Raw genomic sequence first — 20,292 nt, 5'->3', positions numbered from 1 at the left:
GATCATACCCACGTCTCATGTCTCCTGCATTGCCAGGAGGTTCTTTACTACTAGTGCTCCCTGCGAAGTAGATATCTTTACTTGTATTTTAATATGGTAGGAGGGGCTAAAGTGTGACTCTCGTTTTTAATTCATTTTTCCAAATCATTCTGTCTAATGGAGAAACTAACTGAATGTGTTGTATAGAAGTTACTGGGGCTAAGCCCGTTATTACCTCCAAATGCCTGATTTACTGCTTTAGAATGTCAAAACACACCCAGAATGATGTGGGGTTAAGTTCAAGTGACTCTTCCCATCGTTACTAGAACCATGTTTCCTTGGGTGAAAAACGCACACATCCTGTATCTTCCTTTGAATTTTTCTTTCTTCAAATCGAGACTTTTAGAAGTATCTATAAAACTTTCACTCTAAGATCAGGCATTCTGGGAAGAAATGCCATATGATTTGAATTAATGCTGAACTTTTTTTGATACTGCGCCAAGCAAAAATTGTGAGGACCTTGGGAAACCACGGCAGTGTATTCACCATTTCTATAACTATAAAACCACAGAGGAAAGCATATAAAAAAGAAGTTAGAAGTGATTTTTTTTTCATCTTCCTTTTGACACATTGTACAGATGTTTTTGTTTCAAAAGTTTTTATTGAAAAAAAAAGTTTTTATTAATTAAGGCAAAGGGCAAGTCCCTTTTGGCATTTAGTGATTGTTATCATTTCCATGGTTAGAATTTTTCTTCAAAGTTGTCATGTTAAAGGATAACCATGATACTCAGGGCATTAAACTACCTTGAGTTCTAGAAATTGAATCCCTATCTCTTTAATATATATTTTGAATATGCATCCTATGTTTTGAATTTGAATTCATGTCAGGGTGCGAAGTAGGTAGATCTTAGCTCCCTGGGTTGTATGTTCATATTAAGTAGTTAAATTTTTCTCAACCTTCTGGTTTTCAACTTACATAGCTCAGTGCTTTTTTTCTTTTCTTTTAGAAACTCAAAATTTTGCTCACTCTCCTGGAAGAAAACAGTAACCCAGTCTATGTGTCACATGCATTTCAGTGTCATGACTTTACTTTGCAAGTTTCTCACTTGGTTTTGCTTCCCTTAGTTCCTCAGTTTCCCAGGTAATAGGCTTCCAAGTTCTTCCAGTTCTTGAGTTTCGGGAGACCCATGTATAGAAGGGCTGCCCGAAGAAACCAAAATTAGCACGGCTAGCATCAGATGACAGGTGGACACGCATAGTGCCAAGAAGATGATGTTGGTAGAGGATTCTCATAAAATGCTCGTTGTTTCATAACCAAATAAGAGCAAATTATGTCATGTGCCGTTTTATATGGACACAAAGTTTTTATTCTTTCTAGAAAACTGAACCCTCTCACTTCCTGACTCTGTATGCTCATTATCTGTCTCTCTTTTGTGGGTCTCTCTGATGAGAAAAGGATTTGCTTTAGGGATGTCCATCAACGCCCCCCCCCCCAACTCCATCCCAGCCCCATCCCAGTAAGCTACTTTTTAAAATGATCTAGAGACTTCCCTGGCAGTCCAGTGGTTAAGACTCTGTGCTTCCAATGCAGGGGCGAAGGTTTGATCCCTGGTCAAGGAACTAAGATCCCACAAACCAAGAAAATAAATAAATTAAATAGTATGAAATACCTTGCATAGGCTATCTCGATGTTTCCTTCTTTCCATCATACCCTAAGAATGATGGATGCCCTTGGTCAGGAGGGGCCGACTCTGTAGAATTTCTTGGCGCGGGCCTCAGGGCATGGGACAGACCCATGTATGTGTCGGCACACAGCCAGCAGTTAATGCCCCATCCGGTGACCGAGGTGGAAGACTGAAATCAAAACAGCCGAGATCCAGGACTCCAGCTCACCCTCCCCTGGGTGCAGAGCCGTAAGCACCCAGTGAAGACACATTAAAATGCGATAGGACCTCCTCTCCGTGGGCACAGCCTAGAAACACCGCCAGAAACGCAGTATGCCTTGCCCACTGGGTCTCCTCTGTTACTCAGATCACCAGCACGCTGCCTACCTGTAGGGAGGGAGAAACCGCAGTTAAGTCCACCTACAAATACACGGGCAGGTACAGATGTTCGCAGAGTAGTTTTCAGACCTGAAGAGAACTTTTAGGCAATATGAACTCAGGGTTTCCCCCCCACCCCCTGCTAAGCCATGATCTCCACCCACTTAAAATCAGGCCCTGGGGGAACAAGCTAGTGATTTCAATACACTCAGCTCAGTGCAATTAGATCCCAGAAGCAAAAGCTTTTAAAAGCAGGCTATAAAATGCCCATGTATCTTTATGAACCCTCCTTTCTAACTAGATAGAGATACTCTTCTGATAATTTTTGATTTGATAAAATCTAGTTTTTCTCTTGAGTCAAGGGGGGAAAAAAGTCTGGGCACTAAAAGCTTAGATATAACAATTTTTTTTTTTTCTCTCTCTAAATGAGTAAATGCAATTTCATCCATTTAGTTCAGTCATACTATGATTGTGGCGGCATTGGATGATGCTGGTTGAGAGATGCAAAGAAAAATTAAGTAGAAGGAGCTTATCAATTTATTTTTACCTTCTCCCAGTTAAAAATTCACAATACATTCAAATCAACAATAAGAATAATTGCAAAACTGTCTCCTGAAGTAGATTTTACTCCCAAGAATTAGCACTTTCTTATTGTGTGTCAAAGTTGGCCACTAAGCCTTTTAAAGCTTGTTGGTGACTAGCTGTTGCATCAGAAATCAGAATATTAATCTTGAGGCTTTATTTCAGAGCTCAAGGCCAAAGAAGACTTTCAGCTATGCTATTTCTCAAGGTTGGGGGGCGGAGGGCAAGGGAGGGCAGGGGACACCTCTAGAATTAGGACCACATGCCCTACACTCCTTGATAAGAAGGTCCTGAGGAAGACAGACATTAGTTTTTACTGTGAGATTAGATGTAAAATAAGTTGAAGTTGCTCAAGTTATTTTATACTTGAACTTGCTATGAAGTTTGCCTTCTGCAGTTTCCATTGGCACTCACATCTTAAAACAGGGTTTTCCCAGACAGCTTGCATCATTCCTAACCAAGGGCAAAAATCCTTTCATGGTGGAACATATAACTGTACTTTTTTTTTTTTTTTTTTGACCGAGCTGCATGGTTTGTGGGATCTTAATTCCCTGACCAGGGATTGAACTAGGGGCCTCATCAGGGAGAATGCCAAGTCCTAACCACTGGACTGCCAGAGAATTCCCTCTTAACTGTGTTTTAAAGTTTAGCCCCCTTTTATTTATTTTTTATTTTTTTAAAGGTTTTATTGGAGTATAGTTGCTTTGCGTTGTTGTGTTCGTTTCCACTGTACAGCAAAGTAGATCAGCCATGCATACACATACATGCCCTCTTGTTTGGATCTCCTTCCCATTTAGGTCACTGAGTACAGAGTTCCCTGCGCTGTTCCGTGGAGTATCACCAGCGTGTATGTGTTAGGACCTGCTGTAAGCGCAGGGAACTCTGCCCGTTGTTACGGGGCAGCCTGGATGGGAGGCGAGTTCGGGGAGAGTGGAAACTTGTAAGGCTGAGTCCCTTCACTCTTCACCTGGAGCTACCACCACGTTGTTAATCAGCTATACTCTGATACAAAATGAAAAGTTAAAAAACAACAGGGTGTCTGTGTCAATTCCAGTCTCCTAATTCACCCCACCCGCCCCCAACTTGGCACCCCTTTAAAAAGCCACATATCAGGGATGCTAAAACAAACGTTCGGAATGAATTTTTCAGTATCTTCCAGTAACTTTGCAACTTCCAAGTGGACTTCGAGAGGAGGGATGCAGAGTCCAGAGTGGAGAGAAGAACCTTCCGAAGTCATGGTGTTCTGCTCCTGGCCCCCCTCCCCCCTCATCCCCACCCCCCAACCCCAGCAGTGGCCTTGGCCTCAAGAACTCAGCCAAAGCTGCATCTTCAGGTTTCCTTCTGGGAATCTCCAGGGCTTGAGGCTTTGTTTTTTTTTTTCCTCACCAAGGGATAAAAAAATGTCCACGGTTGGAGATGCAAAGCGGTCTTCTCCCACTATACATTTTCTGCCTGCTGTGTATAGTCTATGGATGCTGAATTATAGATTGCTCTTTGATTTGAATACTTCTGGAGTTCTTTATGTTTAGGGGTTCCTCAGACATCACTCTGAGTAAACCAAAGGGAGCTCTCCACGGAGGCACTGGTATTCAGAAAAGGCACTGACCTATAAATTAAAATCAAAAGAGAAGTCACTCGAATTATGTGCACCCTTCCTGCTTCCAATCTGACAAAGTGGAAGTCAGCTGTAGTTTCTGCCTCTGCAGATGCAGTTCTGAATGTTATTCACCAGTGACTCTTCTCTGCTGTGACTTGTCTATCCTTTCTTGTACTCCTTTAGTTTTTTTTACTTTTACACCTGAATCTTTGATCTTTTTACATCAAGGTTAAAATAAATAAATCTATATTACTTCCCCTTATCTGTTTTTTTTTCTTCTTCTTCTGTGTATCAACCTTCAAATATTTTTATCATTTGTCAGCTCAGTTTTAGCAAGAAACACTTAGTCATTGAACTTTGCATTGGGGTGCATTTATGTGTGTATGAATTAGAAAAGATGGGAATTCCACTTCAGTTAAGTAACTAAACCTTTAAGACTGTCAGCCAGATAAAGACATCAGCTTTTCACCCTTTTTTCTGTATAAAAACATATCCTAAATTTTGAGAAAAATCAGATGAGAAAACTCAAGTGACAATTATAGCACTGCTCTGATATTGCTCAGAAAGAGTGCCTGCTGACACTTACCCATGCTATTCTAGGCCTTTGGGAGGAAAAGATATTTTGAAATTTAAGCCCAGGTTTGGAAAACACAAAAGGGAAAGAAGACAGAAAATGGAAAGAAAAATAAAAATATTTTTAGAGTCGCCAAAGCATGCAAGCTTCTTAGGTATTTGTTCTAACTTATCGGCCAAACATTTTCTCAGTCATCTACAAGAGGATACTATCCACTTTTTACTCTTTAAAAAAAAAAATTCTAATGGCAATTTTTGTCCAGTTTCCCAGGAGAAACTCAGTGTCAGCAAGAACAGAAGAGTAAGATATGATTGTGAGCCCGTACTTTAAGGAAGCACTCAGATAAGCAAAGAGATATTTATACACACAAGAGACAGCCATTGTTATTACGGAAAACAGTGAATGTAAAAGTCAGTAACTCGAGAACACAGAAGCGAGTCAGCCCAGGCCTCGTTTTCCAGCTGAGATACTCATCCACACACACATGTTTCCATGCACACCTGTCCTGATTTGTCTGCTGCCCTGCCGTTTGGGAAACAAACAGCCCATTAAGAGAATGTCTTTGGATGTATTTTTATCAGGAAGTCTGTCCCCTTTTCAGTGCCTTTCAAAGTATAGAGTTAGTAGGCACGACTTTGGTCGTTAGAGAAGGGAGAATACTCTGAGGGTCCAGTGGTTAGGAATCTGCGCTTACCATAGGGGCTGCAGGTTTGATTCCTGGTCAGGGAACTAAGATCCAGAATGCCATACAGCATGACCAAAAAAGGAAAAAAAGAAAAGGAAAGAGAGAAAAAAAAATAGAGAAGGATTTATATGGCAGAATTGGATATGAAACACTTAGTTCCCTGCCCCTTGAACTGTGGAGGAATAGAAATGTCTCAACGTCCACCTCCTTTACTTGTCTGGAACTTGACCTGTAATTTAAATCCTGTCCCTCAGCAAGTTAGCTAGCATAGCAGCCTGTCTTTTTTCAGCTTTAGTTACAGTACTGTTCAGAGAACTCACTGTCCTAAAGAGATAGACCTTTGTCTTCAAATAGAGTAGGGCATGGACTGTTGAGAAAAAAGAGACACTGAGAATGGTTAAACATCCTGCCTTCCCCTCCTCCTCGAGGTGGAAAGGGAATCGAGCTGGGGGGCCTGAACCAAGTCCTTGCCTTATGTCCCGAGCTGCCCGGGCGACTCACAGAGCAGTGGGCATGTGTTGGTCCCTCTGTCCATCCAGAGTTCTGCACCAGGGAGTCTGGTTAATGAGTCTGACCAAGGTCGATGGTGGTGGTCAAAGCACATCCGTGCATTCGGGTCGAGTACAAAATGATAGGAAAACTCCAGAACTGGAAGATGCGAATTCTAGTACAACCTCTTAAGCTCCAGAAAGGCTGGGGAAAGAAAACGGGGCGTGGGAGTCTCCTCTCTTGAGTGTTTATAGAACTTGGACGCTTGACAATGAGGGAGCATCAAGGTAATTGTTCTTGAGGCAGGAAATCAGTAGTAGAGGAAGCAGGTGCTGGGTGATGATTACCGCGGTTTGAAATTACCGTATTTACTGTACTGCTCTTTGGAAGCTGAACTCCAAAATAGTCAGCTTTTGGAAGATGCTGTTCTTTTTATCTACAGACTCAGGCGAAATCCGTTGATTATAAAGGGAGGGGAAAGTGCTTAAGCCCATTGGACACCAGAGGTCATACGCAAAGCAGTGTGGATGACATCCATCGCTCTTTGTTTCTTTATTTTTTTCGTTTTGCCTTTCAGCATCCCATACTTTCAGCAAACCTGTGACTAAGAGTGAATTATTTTCCAAATTGTTTTCAGACATTTCATGTTCATGTAAACTTGGCTTATTGATTTCCTGATTTTTTCTTTATTTTTTTGTTTTGTCCATTTTATTTTTGATCAGCTACATCAAATGGGTCTTTGGAGGGCCTGGATAACCAGGAGGGAGGGGTGTGCCAGACAAGAGCCATGAAGATCCTCATGAAAGTTGGACAAGGTAAAAAACCGTCTGCTGATTCACGGAGCCTCTGATCTGGTTGGGCCCCCAGCTAGTATGGCTGCCCCCAGGGCCGTGCACACGCGCCTCCACTCACTCTTCAGCTTAGTTTCCAAAGCAAACCTTTCTGTGCTCCTCGAGCCACTGACCGACTTCCTTAAGTTGATGCAGCCCACTTCTTTTTATTGGAGACACTTATAAAAGTTGAGGTCAGCCAGGTTCAGTGTCTATGGCCATGTCTGTATCTGAAGATAAATTTTTCCTTCTTCAAAGCAAAACACCCCCTTTGGTTCGCAATTAAAATATCCAGAATGCAAATTAAAGTTTCTGCCATTTTGCCCATTTCTGCCTCTTGTCTACGGAAGACTTGCGTTCACTGAGCCTTTTCACACAGAGATGACCTCTTGTGCAGAGAGAATTATTCTTCTAATTAGAAATTGGGGTAGTAGTCAGTCAACTCGCTCAGTTAAATTAAAATGTCATCTGCAATGTTCTGCCTGCCAAATGCAAGAATCCCTATAGTTTCCACAGATGGCCTCACTAGCTAAACCTCTGAAGTAACTAGTAGAACCGTTGTGCTTTCAAAGGAAAATTTATATTCTTGCATTTCACAGTACTTTGCATAAAGAATCTTATGTTCATTGCTATTCGTGCCTCTTGAGATTTAGATCCTGCTCCTAAAGGTAGATCCCATCAGATCTCTGTGCCGTAAGTAACTGCTTGTTTTTCATGTAGATGCAAGTTCCGCTGGGTCAACCAGGCATAATGATCCAACGAGACGGCCAGAATTCGAAGCTGGTACAAATGGAAGAAGTTCAACAACAAGTCCCTTTGTCAAGCCAAATTCAGGTACAGCAGCGTGACCCGTGTGTGTCTAGCCTGCGTGGACCGCTCTTACTGTGTATCACACGGTGTCACACTCAGGGGGCGTACCAGAGCACGGGTACTTCTGCCCCAGAACATACTTGTTCTTCCCGCAGTCAGTAATCTTTGCTCTCGGTTAGTTGTTATTAATTACCCAATCAGAATACAATAATCCACTGCCACAAAGTCTTAGATTCAAGAGAGCAGAATCCATCAAATGTAAGTGCCAATTATTAGCACTGCTTTTTCAGATCAAAGTTATTTTCATTGGCTGACACTTGATCATGCTGGTTGCAACACTAGCTTCAAGCCGGTGTTAATGTATATATAATTAAGGCTCTAATGCCTCATCTAATTATATCTAATCCACAGAGAGCCTGATTGATCCTCTTCTACATTTAAGATGGTAACGTCTTAAAATATTGCACAATGCTTCATTTTTCAGGTGGTTCCGTCAATTTTATTTTTCTTTCCATGAATTCACTGTAAAATGAGATATTAAAGGGAGTCCTGGCAAAAGTTTAGAATACTGGATAAAACTGACTGTTGTATAACTTCGCTTTTTTTAGCAGTCTTTGAGCAAATAGCTATGTGTTTGTTACCACTCGAATGAACTTGTTATGTGGTGGTCGCTGAGCAGACGTCAGCCGTTCCGTGTTAAAGATCCGCATGTCTGGTTGGTAGTCGCACGAATTTAGCCTCTGTAGCAATATTCCATCTCTTTCCAAGCGTCAAGGAGGGAAGTTGTTATTTCTAACTTTCAATGACAAGATGTGTCAAATTCTTATGACAAACTGATAAATGGATAATATAATGATGCCAGGCAGTTTTTTAATGCTTAACATTTGGGTTGGCAGTCTGTTCCGTGTGAGAGTTTCTACTGCCTTCCAGATATATTTTAAGTGTAAATCAAGTAATACAAACGAGTTACGGGTTTGAACGTTTTCCCAGGCCCCATCCCTCTTAGCGAGCGCTCTCGCCATTCTGCAGGTAGGCGGGGCTTGTCCTTAATGATAGGCGGTTTGCAGGGTAGGCGGGGCTTGCCTTTAATGACAGGTGGTTTGGAGGGTAGGCGGGGCTTGCCTTTAATGACAGGTGGTTTGCAGGGTAGGCGGGGCTTGTCCTTAATGACAGGCGATTTGGAGATTCCCACCGAAAACTTCGAGAGCGGTGCCGCCTGAGCGGCAGACGCCTACCTGAAAACCTGGCCCCTTGCTTTCCTGTGCCCTGTGGTGGCTGCAGGCTGGCTGACCTGGGCTGAGACATGGGGCAAGATCAAGAGCTGCCTGTCACAGCCCGTTCTTGCGGCTGATGGACGATGATGTATGGAAGGGCAATGAAGCAGTCTGGGAGCAGCATCAAAGCCCCACCTGGAGTCCCGTCTCCCCGCCCAGGGCTGGCTTCTGCAGTTTGCATTTAGCTGTTTGTTTGTTTAACTGAAGTACAGTAGTGGCTCATTGATAAAAAAAAAAAAAAAAAAAAAAAATCTGCCTGCCAATGCAGGAGATACAGATTCAATCCCTGGATCAGGAAAATCCCTTGGAGAAGGAAATGATAACTCATTCCAGTATTCTTGCCTGGGAAATCCCATGGACAGAGGAACCTGGTGGGTTACAGTCCATGGGGTCGGAAAAGACTCACACGACTTAGTGACTAGACAAAACGTAATTTACCATGTCGTGTTAGTTTCAAGTGTATAGCACAGTGATCCAGGTATGCATATATAGTCTTTTTCAGATTCTTTTCCTTTAAAGTTATTACAAAATACTGAGTATCATTCCCTGGGCTATCAGTAGGTTTTTTTTTTTATTGTATTGTTAGTTGCTCAGTGGTATCTGATGTTTTGCAGCCCCTTGGACTGTAGCCCGTTAGGCTCCTCTATCCATGGGGTTCTTGCAGGGAAGAATACTGGAGTGGGTTGCCATTTCCTTCTCCAGGGGATCTTCCGGATCCAGGGATGGAACCCGGGTCTCCTGCATTGCAGGCAGGTTCTTTACCTTCTGAGTCACCAAGGAAGCCCACAGTAGGTCCTTGTTGGTTTTCTAGTTTATATATATAGCAGTGGTTGGTCAATTCCAATTTTCTGATTTACCCTTGCATTTGGCTAATAAACGAGGTGATTGGTTTACCAGAGTCTAGCTGCCGGGGAAGTGTTTGGCCCCCCGCTGAGTCTTCCCACCTGGGCACACCCCCCTCACCCCCAGCAGCGCTCGAGGACCCCCGCCCAGCGGTGACTCTTCTGACCGCTCTCCCTGTCCCCGTCCTCCCCACAGGTTCCAGCACAGACGGCAGCAGCGCCGGACATTCTGGGAGCAATATCCTGGGTTCCGAAGTGGCCTTATTCGCAGGGATAGCTTCAGGGTGCATCATCTTCATCGTCATCATCATCACGCTGGTGGTCCTGCTGCTCAAGTACCGCCGGCGACACCGCAAGCACTCGCCGCAGCACACGGCCACGCTGTCGCTGAGCACGCTGGCCACGCCCAAGCGCGGCGGCAACAACAACGGCTCGGAGCCCAGCGACATCATCATCCCGCTAAGGACCGCGGACAGTGTCTTCTGCCCCCACTACGAGAAGGTCAGCGGGGACTACGGGCACCCGGTGTACATAGTCCAGGAGATGCCCCCGCAGAGCCCGGCGAACATTTATTACAAGGTCTGAGCCTCGGCGGTGCCTTCGCTTCCCGGAGGAAACTTACTGTCCCCGCTGCTGCCCGCCGAGGGTCCGAGACCCCCTGTGTCTGCGACGGACTGACGCGCATCAGGGAGCGGGGACACCCCTTCTCGGAAGAGCCCCGTGGAGTCGGACAGCCTTCTAGTCTGTAGCGTTTCGGCCTCGGTGACGGAGAATGCGCCCCGGCCTGGCCGTCGGAAGACTCGCGTAGAAGATGCGCGCGCGCGCGCGCGCCCCGCCCCTCTCCTCCTCCCGGTACCACTGGGTACCACGAGCGCGCGAGCCCGCGGGCCTCCGCAGGAGCCGGGAGACCTAGCGGCTGGTGGGCGGGAGAGAGCTGGGAGCATCCCAGGCCCCTGGCTCGCCGGGCCTGGCGGGGCCCCCTCGGCCTCGGGTGTGACCCCCGACCCCCCACCCCTGAGCTGCACCCCGGACTTGTCTTGTCGCACAGACTCTGGCTGCGTGAGGCCTTGGGAGACCGCTGGCTTCTAGTCTTCACTGTTGCACATGCTCTGTCATCCAGGGCTCTGCAGGCCTTCACCCGAGATTCCCTCCCTCACGCCACACTCGCATCACTCATGGGACACTAACGTTGGGCGTCTCCTACTCCATCCTTTTGCCACAACAGCCGCAGCGGAAGGGGTCATACGTTGATAGGAATGGCGTTTGCGGGTAAAAAGGAGCCTTCCAGCTAGATGCTCGGCTGTCAGCCCAGGAAGACGAGGAGTTTCGTGAGAAGGGGGGCGTGGGGGGAGACGCAAACGCTGTCTGCAAAGGCGGTTCCGTGCTGCCGCCTCTGAAACAAGGTTTGGGAAGGGAAAGCCCCAATTAGGGAGCACAGCACTTTGGTTCTGCTAAGATTTTTAAGAGGCAAGTAGGAGACACAACGACACACACAGTAGATTAGGGTGCATTTGAAGGAATCACTCTTATCAAATAGCAATGCACAGGAAAAATAAAAGAAAGAAAGAGTCCCTCTCTGGCCGGGTGGAACGAAGGGGCATTGTTGGTAGAGGACCAGGCTTGGAGAGAAGGGTGATTCGGGCAGGACTTTCTTGGTACTGGCAATAGACGTTCAGCTATGAGGCTGTAGGGAAGTCGTCGGTCTGCTTTGGATGTTGTTTAAAGCGGACCCAGCTGCTATACTTATCACATTTTATTAACACAGGGAGAGCCTTTAGCGGAGAGCCAAATCTGACCTAGCAGTTTAAAAAGCCAAAGGTCACACGGGCTGTAATTCCATCATCATTGACATTATTAAGGCATCTTCATACCCTTAAGGAAGGTCAGATCCCCCCGCCCCCTCATCGCCCCTCCCCTGCCGCCCCCCTCCTCATCGCGGCTTGTGATACTTCGGTTTACGGTGGTGCCCTCCTGGCCTGGGGCCGAGGGGTGGGTGCCGAGCGAGACTGCAGTCCCTGGTACCGTGTCAGGGCCAGACACACACGGCAACCCTCCTAGGAGTCCTGAGGACCCAACCGATGATGCCGAGGGGGAAGGAAGGTAGGATGTGTTTATAATAGGTATATAGAACACAAGGGATATAAAGTGAAAGAGTTTTACTAATATATATTTTAAGATTGCACACAATCCACACCAGAAGATGTGAAACTCATTTGTGACGATTAAGTGGTCTCAAACGCTCCGTGGTTTTTTGTTTTGTTTTGTTTTAATTGGACTGCTACTTCTGGGAAAAACGACATTACTCCAAAAATAACAATAATGGGAGCAAACACAAAAATAACCAAGTCCTCTGAAGGCATGTCACGTCACCATAGATTAGGAAGTGCAAGCCCCAAATACCAGGAAATCAGTGTTCACTGCATCGTGTTTTCAACAATGAGAAGATGTGCTGGCCTTTAGTTTCTGTGTTGTGTTTTCCCTCGCCTCATGGGCTGAAGTGTTCGCTAGAATCCACCGGGTCACGTCGAGGGGGGCTTCGGCTGAAAGTTCAGCCTGACCCCCTTCCTTCCTCTCTCCCCCCTCCCCTCGCCCCTTCCCTGCTGGGAAAAGAAGCGAGTAAACAGGAAACCTACTTTTTATGTGCTATGCAAAATAGACATCTTTAACATAGTCCCGTTACTATGGTAACACTTTGCTTTCTGAATTGGGAGAAAAAAAAAAAAAAGAAATGAAGCAACAGCATTTTTAAGGTTCTCAAACCTCCAGTGAATACCTGCAAAAATGAGTTGTCACAGACATTCTTCTTTCTAATTCCTGAACCTGAAAATGATGTTGGTCCAAAGTGCGTGTGTGTTTGTGTGAGTGGGTGTGTGGTATACATGTGTACATATATGTATAATATATATCGACAGTATATATTATATATATCTATATCATAGTTCTGTGGAAGGTTGCCATGGTGACCAGCCACAGTACATATGTAATTCTTTCCATCACCCTGGCCTCTCCTGTACGTGCATTCATATAAGGTTTTCTTGTAAGCCATCAAAAATTGACCTTTAGGATGGGGGAGAGGGGCAAGAAGGGGAAAAATGGGAAACAGTCTGATTTTAATGCAATCGAAGGTGCGTGTCATCAGTTGGCTACATTTTGAGGATGTGCCAAACTGTGAAAAAAAATCAGATGAGTTGATGAAGAGTTGCCTGCAAGCAGTTGACAAGTAGTCTGTGCGTCTGTTTGGTGTGTGGTGCAGAATATGACAATCTACCAACTGTCCCTTTGTCTGAAGTTGGTTCAGCTTTGGAAAGTTACTGTAAATGCCTTCCTTGTATTCTCATCCCTAGTCACCTGACTTTGGAATTTGCACCATAATGTTTAAGTGAAGATGCTGTAAATAAGTTCAGATTTTACTGTATATGGATTTGGGGTGTTACAGTAGCCTTATTCACCTTTTTAATAAAAATACACATGAAAAACAAGACAGAAATGGCTTTTCTTACCCAGATTGTGTACATAGAGCAATGTTGGTTTTTTATGAAGTCTAAGCAAGATGTTTTGTATAAATCTGAATTTTGCAATGTATTTAGCTACAGCTTGATAAACGGCAGTGTCACTCCCCTTTGCACTGTAATGAGGGAAAAAAATGGTATAAAACGTTGCCAAATTGCTGCATATTTGTGCCGTAATTATGTACCATGAATATTTATTTAAAATTTCGTTGTCCAATTTGTAAGTAACACAGTATTATGCTTGAGTTATAAATATTTTTCCTTTCCTTTGTTTTATTTTGATAGCCTGTCATAGGTTTTTCGATCTGCTTTAGTTCCACATTGCCGTTAGCCCCCAGCCAATGAAGTCACGTTCCAAACCTGTTTCAAACTGAATTTGTTCTTAAAAAAAATAAAATATTTTTTTCCTATGGAAAAAGCGCCTTCAAAGTATTTTCCTTTCCTGCTTGTTTTCTTTTCCTTTGGCTTTCTTTTTTGTTGGTTATTTTAATTTGCCTCCCATGTTTCTCTGTGATTGCAGTTACCCAAACCCTTCTGCCCACAGGCGTGCACGCGCCCATTTTTCAAACCAGGCGGTGGGCGCAATGTAAAGGCTCATGTTGCCCCACACTGGTGCATGAGCCCCTTGGCTTCCCTGTAAAACTTTTGATCTCACGTTTTAGTGTCAAGTTTTATATGGTCTCCTCTTCATCCTGAGCACTTTGACCTGCACAGTGTGAAAACAGCCGTGAGAAGAAGAGAGACTTTTAAAAAATATTTTTGTTTATTTATTTGGCTGCACTGGGTGTTGGGTGTGGCTCACAGGACCTCTCGTTGCAGCGTGCGGGCTCTTAGTTGAAGCAAGTGGAATCAGGTTCCCTGACCGGGGATCAAACTGGAATTGAAATGAAGTGAAAGTCACTCAGTCGTGTCCGACACTTGCGACCCCATGGTCTATAGCCCGCCAGGCTCCTCTGTCCATGAGATTCTCCAGGCAAGAATACTGGAGTGGGTTGCCATTTCCTTCTCCAGGGGATCTTCCCCACCCAGGGATTGAACCCCAGTCTGCTGCATTGCAGTCAGATTCTTTGCCGACTGAGCTATGAGGGACGCCCATAACTTACCTGGAACCGGAGCCCCCTGCATTAGGAGAACAGAGTCTTAGCCAGCCCCTGAACCACCAGGAAAGGCCCAGAAGAAGGACTTTTATGCCAACCTTAGTTCGGGATTGATCTGGTTTCCATTCAAACAAAGCAGTTTGCTTCCCTTTCCTTCACAAAATAATCCCAGGAGGAGGGAAACAGTCAAATGTTCTTTGTGAAAATGTAGCAAGGGTGAAAGCGAGTGTTGTGATGCCGGACAGAGGCCAGCAGTGAGTTTAGCTTCAGCCCCGCTTGCCGTGCGCCTCCTGGGGAAGGTGCCTGCTGCCCGAGTGTCTTCCCCGATCCTGTGGTCTTTGAGGTCTTAGGATTGATCATCAGACCCCCACCGTGGTCATCCTTCGATTTCCGAGGGCAGAGCTGTGGTCCAGCCAGAAGGCGACTGGCTACCACGAAGGGCTCAGCTCTCCAGCTACGCTGGGACTATGCAGCGCGTGAGCGTTCAGTTTCTCGGTCGTGTCTGACTCTGCGTGACCCCCTGGACTGCAGCCCACCAGGCCCCTCTGTTCATGGTCTTTCCCAGGCAAGATTACTGGAGTGAGTGGCCAGGACTCCAGAGCCTCACTGGAGTGAGAGGATCTTCCTTGCCCGGGAATCGAACCTGTGTCTCCTGCACTGGCAGGCAGTTTCTTTAGCACCGAGCTACCTCAGAAGCCCTCACTGGCTGTATTAACTCTGGTTAATCCTTGCCTTAAGGAGTGAAGCCTTTTAGGTTGAGAGGATGAGAAGGGGCCCCTGAAGTAAGGAGCCAGAGATCGTTGCAGCCCACGGTGATTTGCCCCAGACCACGGCCGCAGCAAATGAAGAATCTGAGTGTTTCAGTAGCCCCTCAGGAGATTGTCATGAAAGTCTGCGTCTGCAGCCTTGGCCCAGCAGACTTGGACTAAAGGCGGGTTTGTCGAGTAAATGCTCTCTTTCCAAAAACCAGAAACAAAATTCTCCGGAGGCCCGCAGTTTCAGGTGGTGCTTGAATAGTAGCTTCATCTCCCCGATCAGGTTATTTCACTGCCCCTCCAGTGCAAATCCAAGATTCGGGCACAGTTTACAGCCACATCCCCCAGCTGAATGTTCAACCCCGATCACAAATGATTAGTGTGAGTAAAAGAAATCAATGGCAAAATACTGTGTTTTCAACTTAGCGTTGTGACCTCTGACGCAGTTTCAATGGTCACATGCATAGTACTATTTTTGCCACTTTGTTTTTGAAACCATCCTTTCCAAACTAAGTCAGCCTCAACTGAGAAAAATAAAATGTGCCCAACAGTTGTTGTTCTTCTCGATCAGAGAGAAGGAATGTCACATACAGAAACTCCTCGCAGAGGCTGCAAAAGCAGGAGCCCTGCGTCCCGTTTGAAAGCTAAGCCCGCGGTTGCGACCTCCCTGCCTGTGTCCCCAAGTGTTGCCCGGCCAGGTGACGACTCTTCGGAACGACTCTCACCGTTGTCCGTCTCCTTTTTGGTAAAGCAGCTGTCCATTCAAACCCTGTGATAAAGGTCCACAGTGGAAATGAGAAAAAAAATGAAATAAAAGATCAGCCTCTGGCCGTGCGGCTTGGTGTCAGTCTGTGGCCCCAGCCCAGAGAAGGATCGGGGGAAGAGGAAAAATTAAATAAAATCCAGAGGAATAAGACTGACTGCTAATGTTCGTACAAAAGACTGATTACCTCCTTTTGGTTGGGTAGAAAAGAGGTCTTCAGGTGGCTCAATGGGAGGCAAAATTGCTCCTGCATCCAAAGGCCCAGGATGGTCTTCTGTTCCTGTTTTCAGTGAATTTGGGATAACGTTTGTGATATTTACACAACAGATGCCCTTGATGTCACAATTTCTGTATTTCCTAAATACTTCCTTTTTCTGTATTTCCTACCTCATATTTCCAGGTAGTGAAGCATTTATCAATGATAGAGGGGATGTTAAAATATTATCTTTTTTTTCTAGCAAAGTACAGATAGATAAATTCACTTTTTAGTGATGGAAGTGTGCCTCCAAAGCTGAAAATGTATTCACTTCAAGGATTTTACATCATGGTAAATGAACTAACAGACTCTCTTAGAAACAATTCTTCACATGAAGCTAATTATATTTGTGTGTGTGTATATATATATATATATATATTTTTTTTTTTTTTAAGAGGGGGGTCTTCGCTGGTGGCTCAGCCAGTAAAGAATCTGCCTGCAATGCAGGAGACTTGGGTTCGATCCCTGGGTTGGGAAGATCCCCTGGAGAAGGAAGTAGCAACCCACTCCAGGGTTCTTGCCTGGAGAATCCCATGGACAGAGGAGCCTGGTGGGCTACAGTCTTAGGAGGCTGCAGAGAGTCGGACACAACTGAGCAACAAATACACACACACATTTAAAAAAACAACCGAACTCCTCAAAAAAAAATCTCTACAGACACAAGTGTGTGACCTGGGAAATAAGGATACCCGCACAGTTCACGGACAATTGTAGATAGTCGATAAATGTGTCAAATGAATGAAAGTAAGACCTGGCTTCCTGCTCTGTCTCTGCTGCCACTGACTCCATGGCCTTTGAACAAATTGCTTTGTGCTCTGCGCCCCAGCGGCCTCACCTGTAAAGTGAGAGGGCGTGTCTCCAACACACTGAAGGTCGCTTTCAGCTTTTTACAGGATTTGCAGCAAAGCTGTCAGTCTCTGTACAAAGGGATCTCAATGCAAGCTCCTATTTATCCTGGCATCCCACAGGCAGAGCTCTGAAGACTGTTCGCAGTCAAACCCCACCCCCCTTGGGGCTGCACTTGACCGTTCCCCCCGCCACCGTCGAGAGTCCACCTCCGGCTCTGAGCTCAGCAGCTCGCCACCCCTTCCTGCCGTTAAAACTCAGAAAGATCCAGCCTCTAACAATCTTACACACTGATTGAACTGGGAGCCCTGCTCTTGTGTGTTCAGCCTTTTAGCCGTAATTTTTAAGAACAGGCACATCTCAGAAATAGTTTGAGTTTGGTTCTGGACCAAAACAAAGTAAATACTGCAATAAAGGCAAGTCATATGAATTTTTTGATTTTCCAGTGCATATAAAAAAGTTATACTTACACTATACTGTAGTCTAGCACCAATGGCCCAGTGGTAAAGAATCTGCCTGCAGTGCAGGAGAAGCAGAAGATGAAGGTTCGATCCCTGGGTCAGGAAGATCCCTTGGAGGAGGGCATGGCCACGCACTCGGGTATTCTTGCCTGGACAATCCCACGGACAGAGGAGCCTGGTGGGCTACAGTCTGTGGGGTTTCAAAGAGTCGGACACGACTGAAGTGACTGAACATGCACACACATAATCTAGTAAGTGTGCAATAGCATTATGTTTTTTAAAATGTACAGACCTTAATTTTTTTAATTGTTTTGTTGCTAAAAAATGCCAAAACAGTTACAGCAGTAACATCAAAGATCACTGACCACAGATCACCATAACAAATATAATCGTAATGAAAAAGTTTGAAATATCGCAAGAATTACCAAAATGTAACACAGAGTCACCAAGTGAGAAGATGCTGTTGGAAAAATGGTTCCAACAGACTTGCTGACTACAGGGTTGGCCCAAATTTTCAATTTGATTAAAAAAAAAAAAAAAGGCAATCAAGCTAAGCTCAGTAAAACAAGGCATGCCTGTAAATCTTTTTTTTTCCTTTCTTTTTTAAAAAACATTGTCAGGTCACTCTGAGCAGGCTCCCAGCTTCTATTTAAAGATTTCACTAGGGGCCAGGCAATGTGGTAGCGATTGGCCATGTTCTTTTCCACCAGTTAACTGAGCCCAAGTTCACTTTGTTTTCCTTGTACTTGAGATTAACTTGCTCAGTAGTTCATTCTTTCCATGCTGGTTGCTGGAACACGTCTTTATTATTAATATCTCCTTTTTGATTTACACCTCTGATTCTGTAGTCTGTGGCAGAGAATTACCTGACTGAAGAACATCTTTTGGTTGTTAAGAGCACTATTATTTCCTAAGTATCATTCATGCATAATAAAGACATCACAGAGTTTTTGTGTGTTTTGTTTTTAAAGCCATCCACGATTCTATCTTTAAAAACTCAAGAACAGTAGAGGAGATAATGGTCGTCAAAGAAAACTGCTTAAAGTCGACTGAAATCTGGAGATGCCTTTGAGGTGTATCGTTTTTGTACAGTAGCCTCATTAAGGCAACATGAGAGGGAGACCAAAAAGGGGGCCGAGAATAATGTCTGGCTCCAGGAATATCAGCTGGGAAAAGTAACAGGAACACTACAGGAAAAGTTGCTGCGACAGCTCTCATTCGAGTCCATAAGATTTTTGGTCCCTTTATCATCCCGGCAATCTGCATATTGTTCAAGATGCTGAGAAGTCTGTAAGAGGTTTCTACAAACATCACCGCAAACTTCTTTGTTTTACATGTGTCATTTACTGTGTTTGGGTTTCTTCACATCCTTCTGATGAAGTGTCATTTGCCTGAGAGAATGCATACAACTCCCACAACTGGGGACACCTGTCTGGAGCTTCTGGTTCCTTGCAGGATTCCCCTCTCCACTTCCCCCACCCCTAACCCGCCCCCGCCGCCCTGCTCCAGGCAAAGTGCATAGCTGTTCCTTCCTCCTCCGAGGCCAGTCATCTGAAAGTGGGTTTTTGGAACACTCACTCATAAGGTTTAACTTAATTCTGTGCATCCCATTTTGATGTGTAGCTTATAAAACAAAACAAATCAAAACCTATTATCTCTGTAGCTTATCTGGAGTGAATACTTAGAGATTAGCAGATAATCATGACACAGAAACAGAATTAGCAGTGACTTCAGCATCCTCAGAGAGATTCTTTTTATTGGACTGGTCCAAGATGCTAACAAGGGGCCCAGTAGACTCTACACAAGTCTAGAAGCTTCTGTCCACTGAACACACACACACACACACTTACCCATCACGAATCTATTTAACACTTAATATATGCCAGGCGGGGGCCCTAAGCTTTGGAAATGATGACATGAATCAGAAGATTCCTCCTGGTAGGGAGCTCAGAGTCCAGTCAGCAATTCAAAACCTTCACAAATAAAAATGAAGCATCTCAAACACGTGTAAAGAGAGGAGTAACAACTCTAATAACCACTCTATGATTTATTCCCAGAGCATCTTTTGTAAGAAGTATTTGTCCATTAGCAGCCTATGTCTTTGTTACTGTGGGTTACATTTCTTTCCTTTTAAATCTTTCATTATATATATGCCAACAGGCTGGTTCAGATGCTAAATTTAGTGTAATGGTTCTTCAAAACATCTTCAGAGTCTGCCTCAAGCGCCAGCCTCTGGCCTTAAAGGGCAAATCAAAACGTTTCCAATTGGTTTCCAGCCCACATTACAATGTGTATGTGTATTTGAAAGACTGTTTCTTGGCTATAATTGGTAGTTTTCTTGTAGCTAGTTCTGAGGAAAGAATTGCAGAGAGCTCTCTGTCTGCTAACAGTAGTTAGCGCTGAGCTCAAAAGCAGCAGGAAAAAAAACTGAAGTCTGAGGATCTGGGATGCTTGCCAGACTGACCTCCAGAGTTTCTTGCACCAGAAGGTTTCTAGCAGAGCAGACGCAGGCCTCCTCCTGTCGAGACCAGGACTCTGCCTTTTAACTTCTCTCCTTGTAATGGAGAGAAGAAAAGATAACCACCGACTCTTTTAATTCTCTTGCACAGATCTCCCTGTCGTCAATGACACACGTCACACATGGATTCCTCCATACTGTGGTCAGGAAAAGACAAGATTGCACCACGTATGCTCTTTCTAGGAGCACGTGTGTCAGATTCAAAGAAGAAGTTACCATTTGTCTTGTCGGATGATGGAAGATAGCCCGTGATGGTTACTTCTCTCCTGCCCCCTCAGCTCTGCGCTGTGGGGACAGGGTTTGGCTGGATCGGATTGCTGAATGTGGGAAACGCTGCAGTTTGCGTGGGACGCCACGGGTAAGAGTCTGTGTGTAGCAACCTT

The 20,292-nt window shown here is 44.9% G+C and overlaps 1 protein-coding gene across 1 annotated transcript in view; it reads left to right on the top strand.

Annotated features, from left to right (window-relative positions):
- EFNB2 (ephrin B2) overlaps positions 1-13,631 on the top strand; it is a 49,001-nt gene extending 35,370 nt beyond the window's left edge. The window contains exons 3-5 of the mRNA XM_061133390.1: positions 6,671-6,763; positions 7,499-7,612; positions 9,901-13,631. Of these exons, the coding sequence (XP_060989373.1) occupies positions 6,671-6,763; positions 7,499-7,612; positions 9,901-10,289 (596 nt within the window). The 3' untranslated portion in view covers positions 10,290-13,631. The remainder of the gene's footprint in view (positions 1-6,670; positions 6,764-7,498; positions 7,613-9,900) is intronic.
- The last annotated feature ends 6,661 nt before the right edge of the window (positions 13,632-20,292 follow it).

The sequence above is a fragment of the Dama dama genome, chromosome 30, assembly GCF_033118175.1.
Source record: "Dama dama isolate Ldn47 chromosome 30, ASM3311817v1, whole genome shotgun sequence".
In the NCBI taxonomy this organism is placed as follows: Eukaryota; Metazoa; Chordata; class Mammalia; order Artiodactyla; family Cervidae; genus Dama; species Dama dama.
This window is presented reverse-complemented; position numbering and strand designations above follow the sequence as displayed.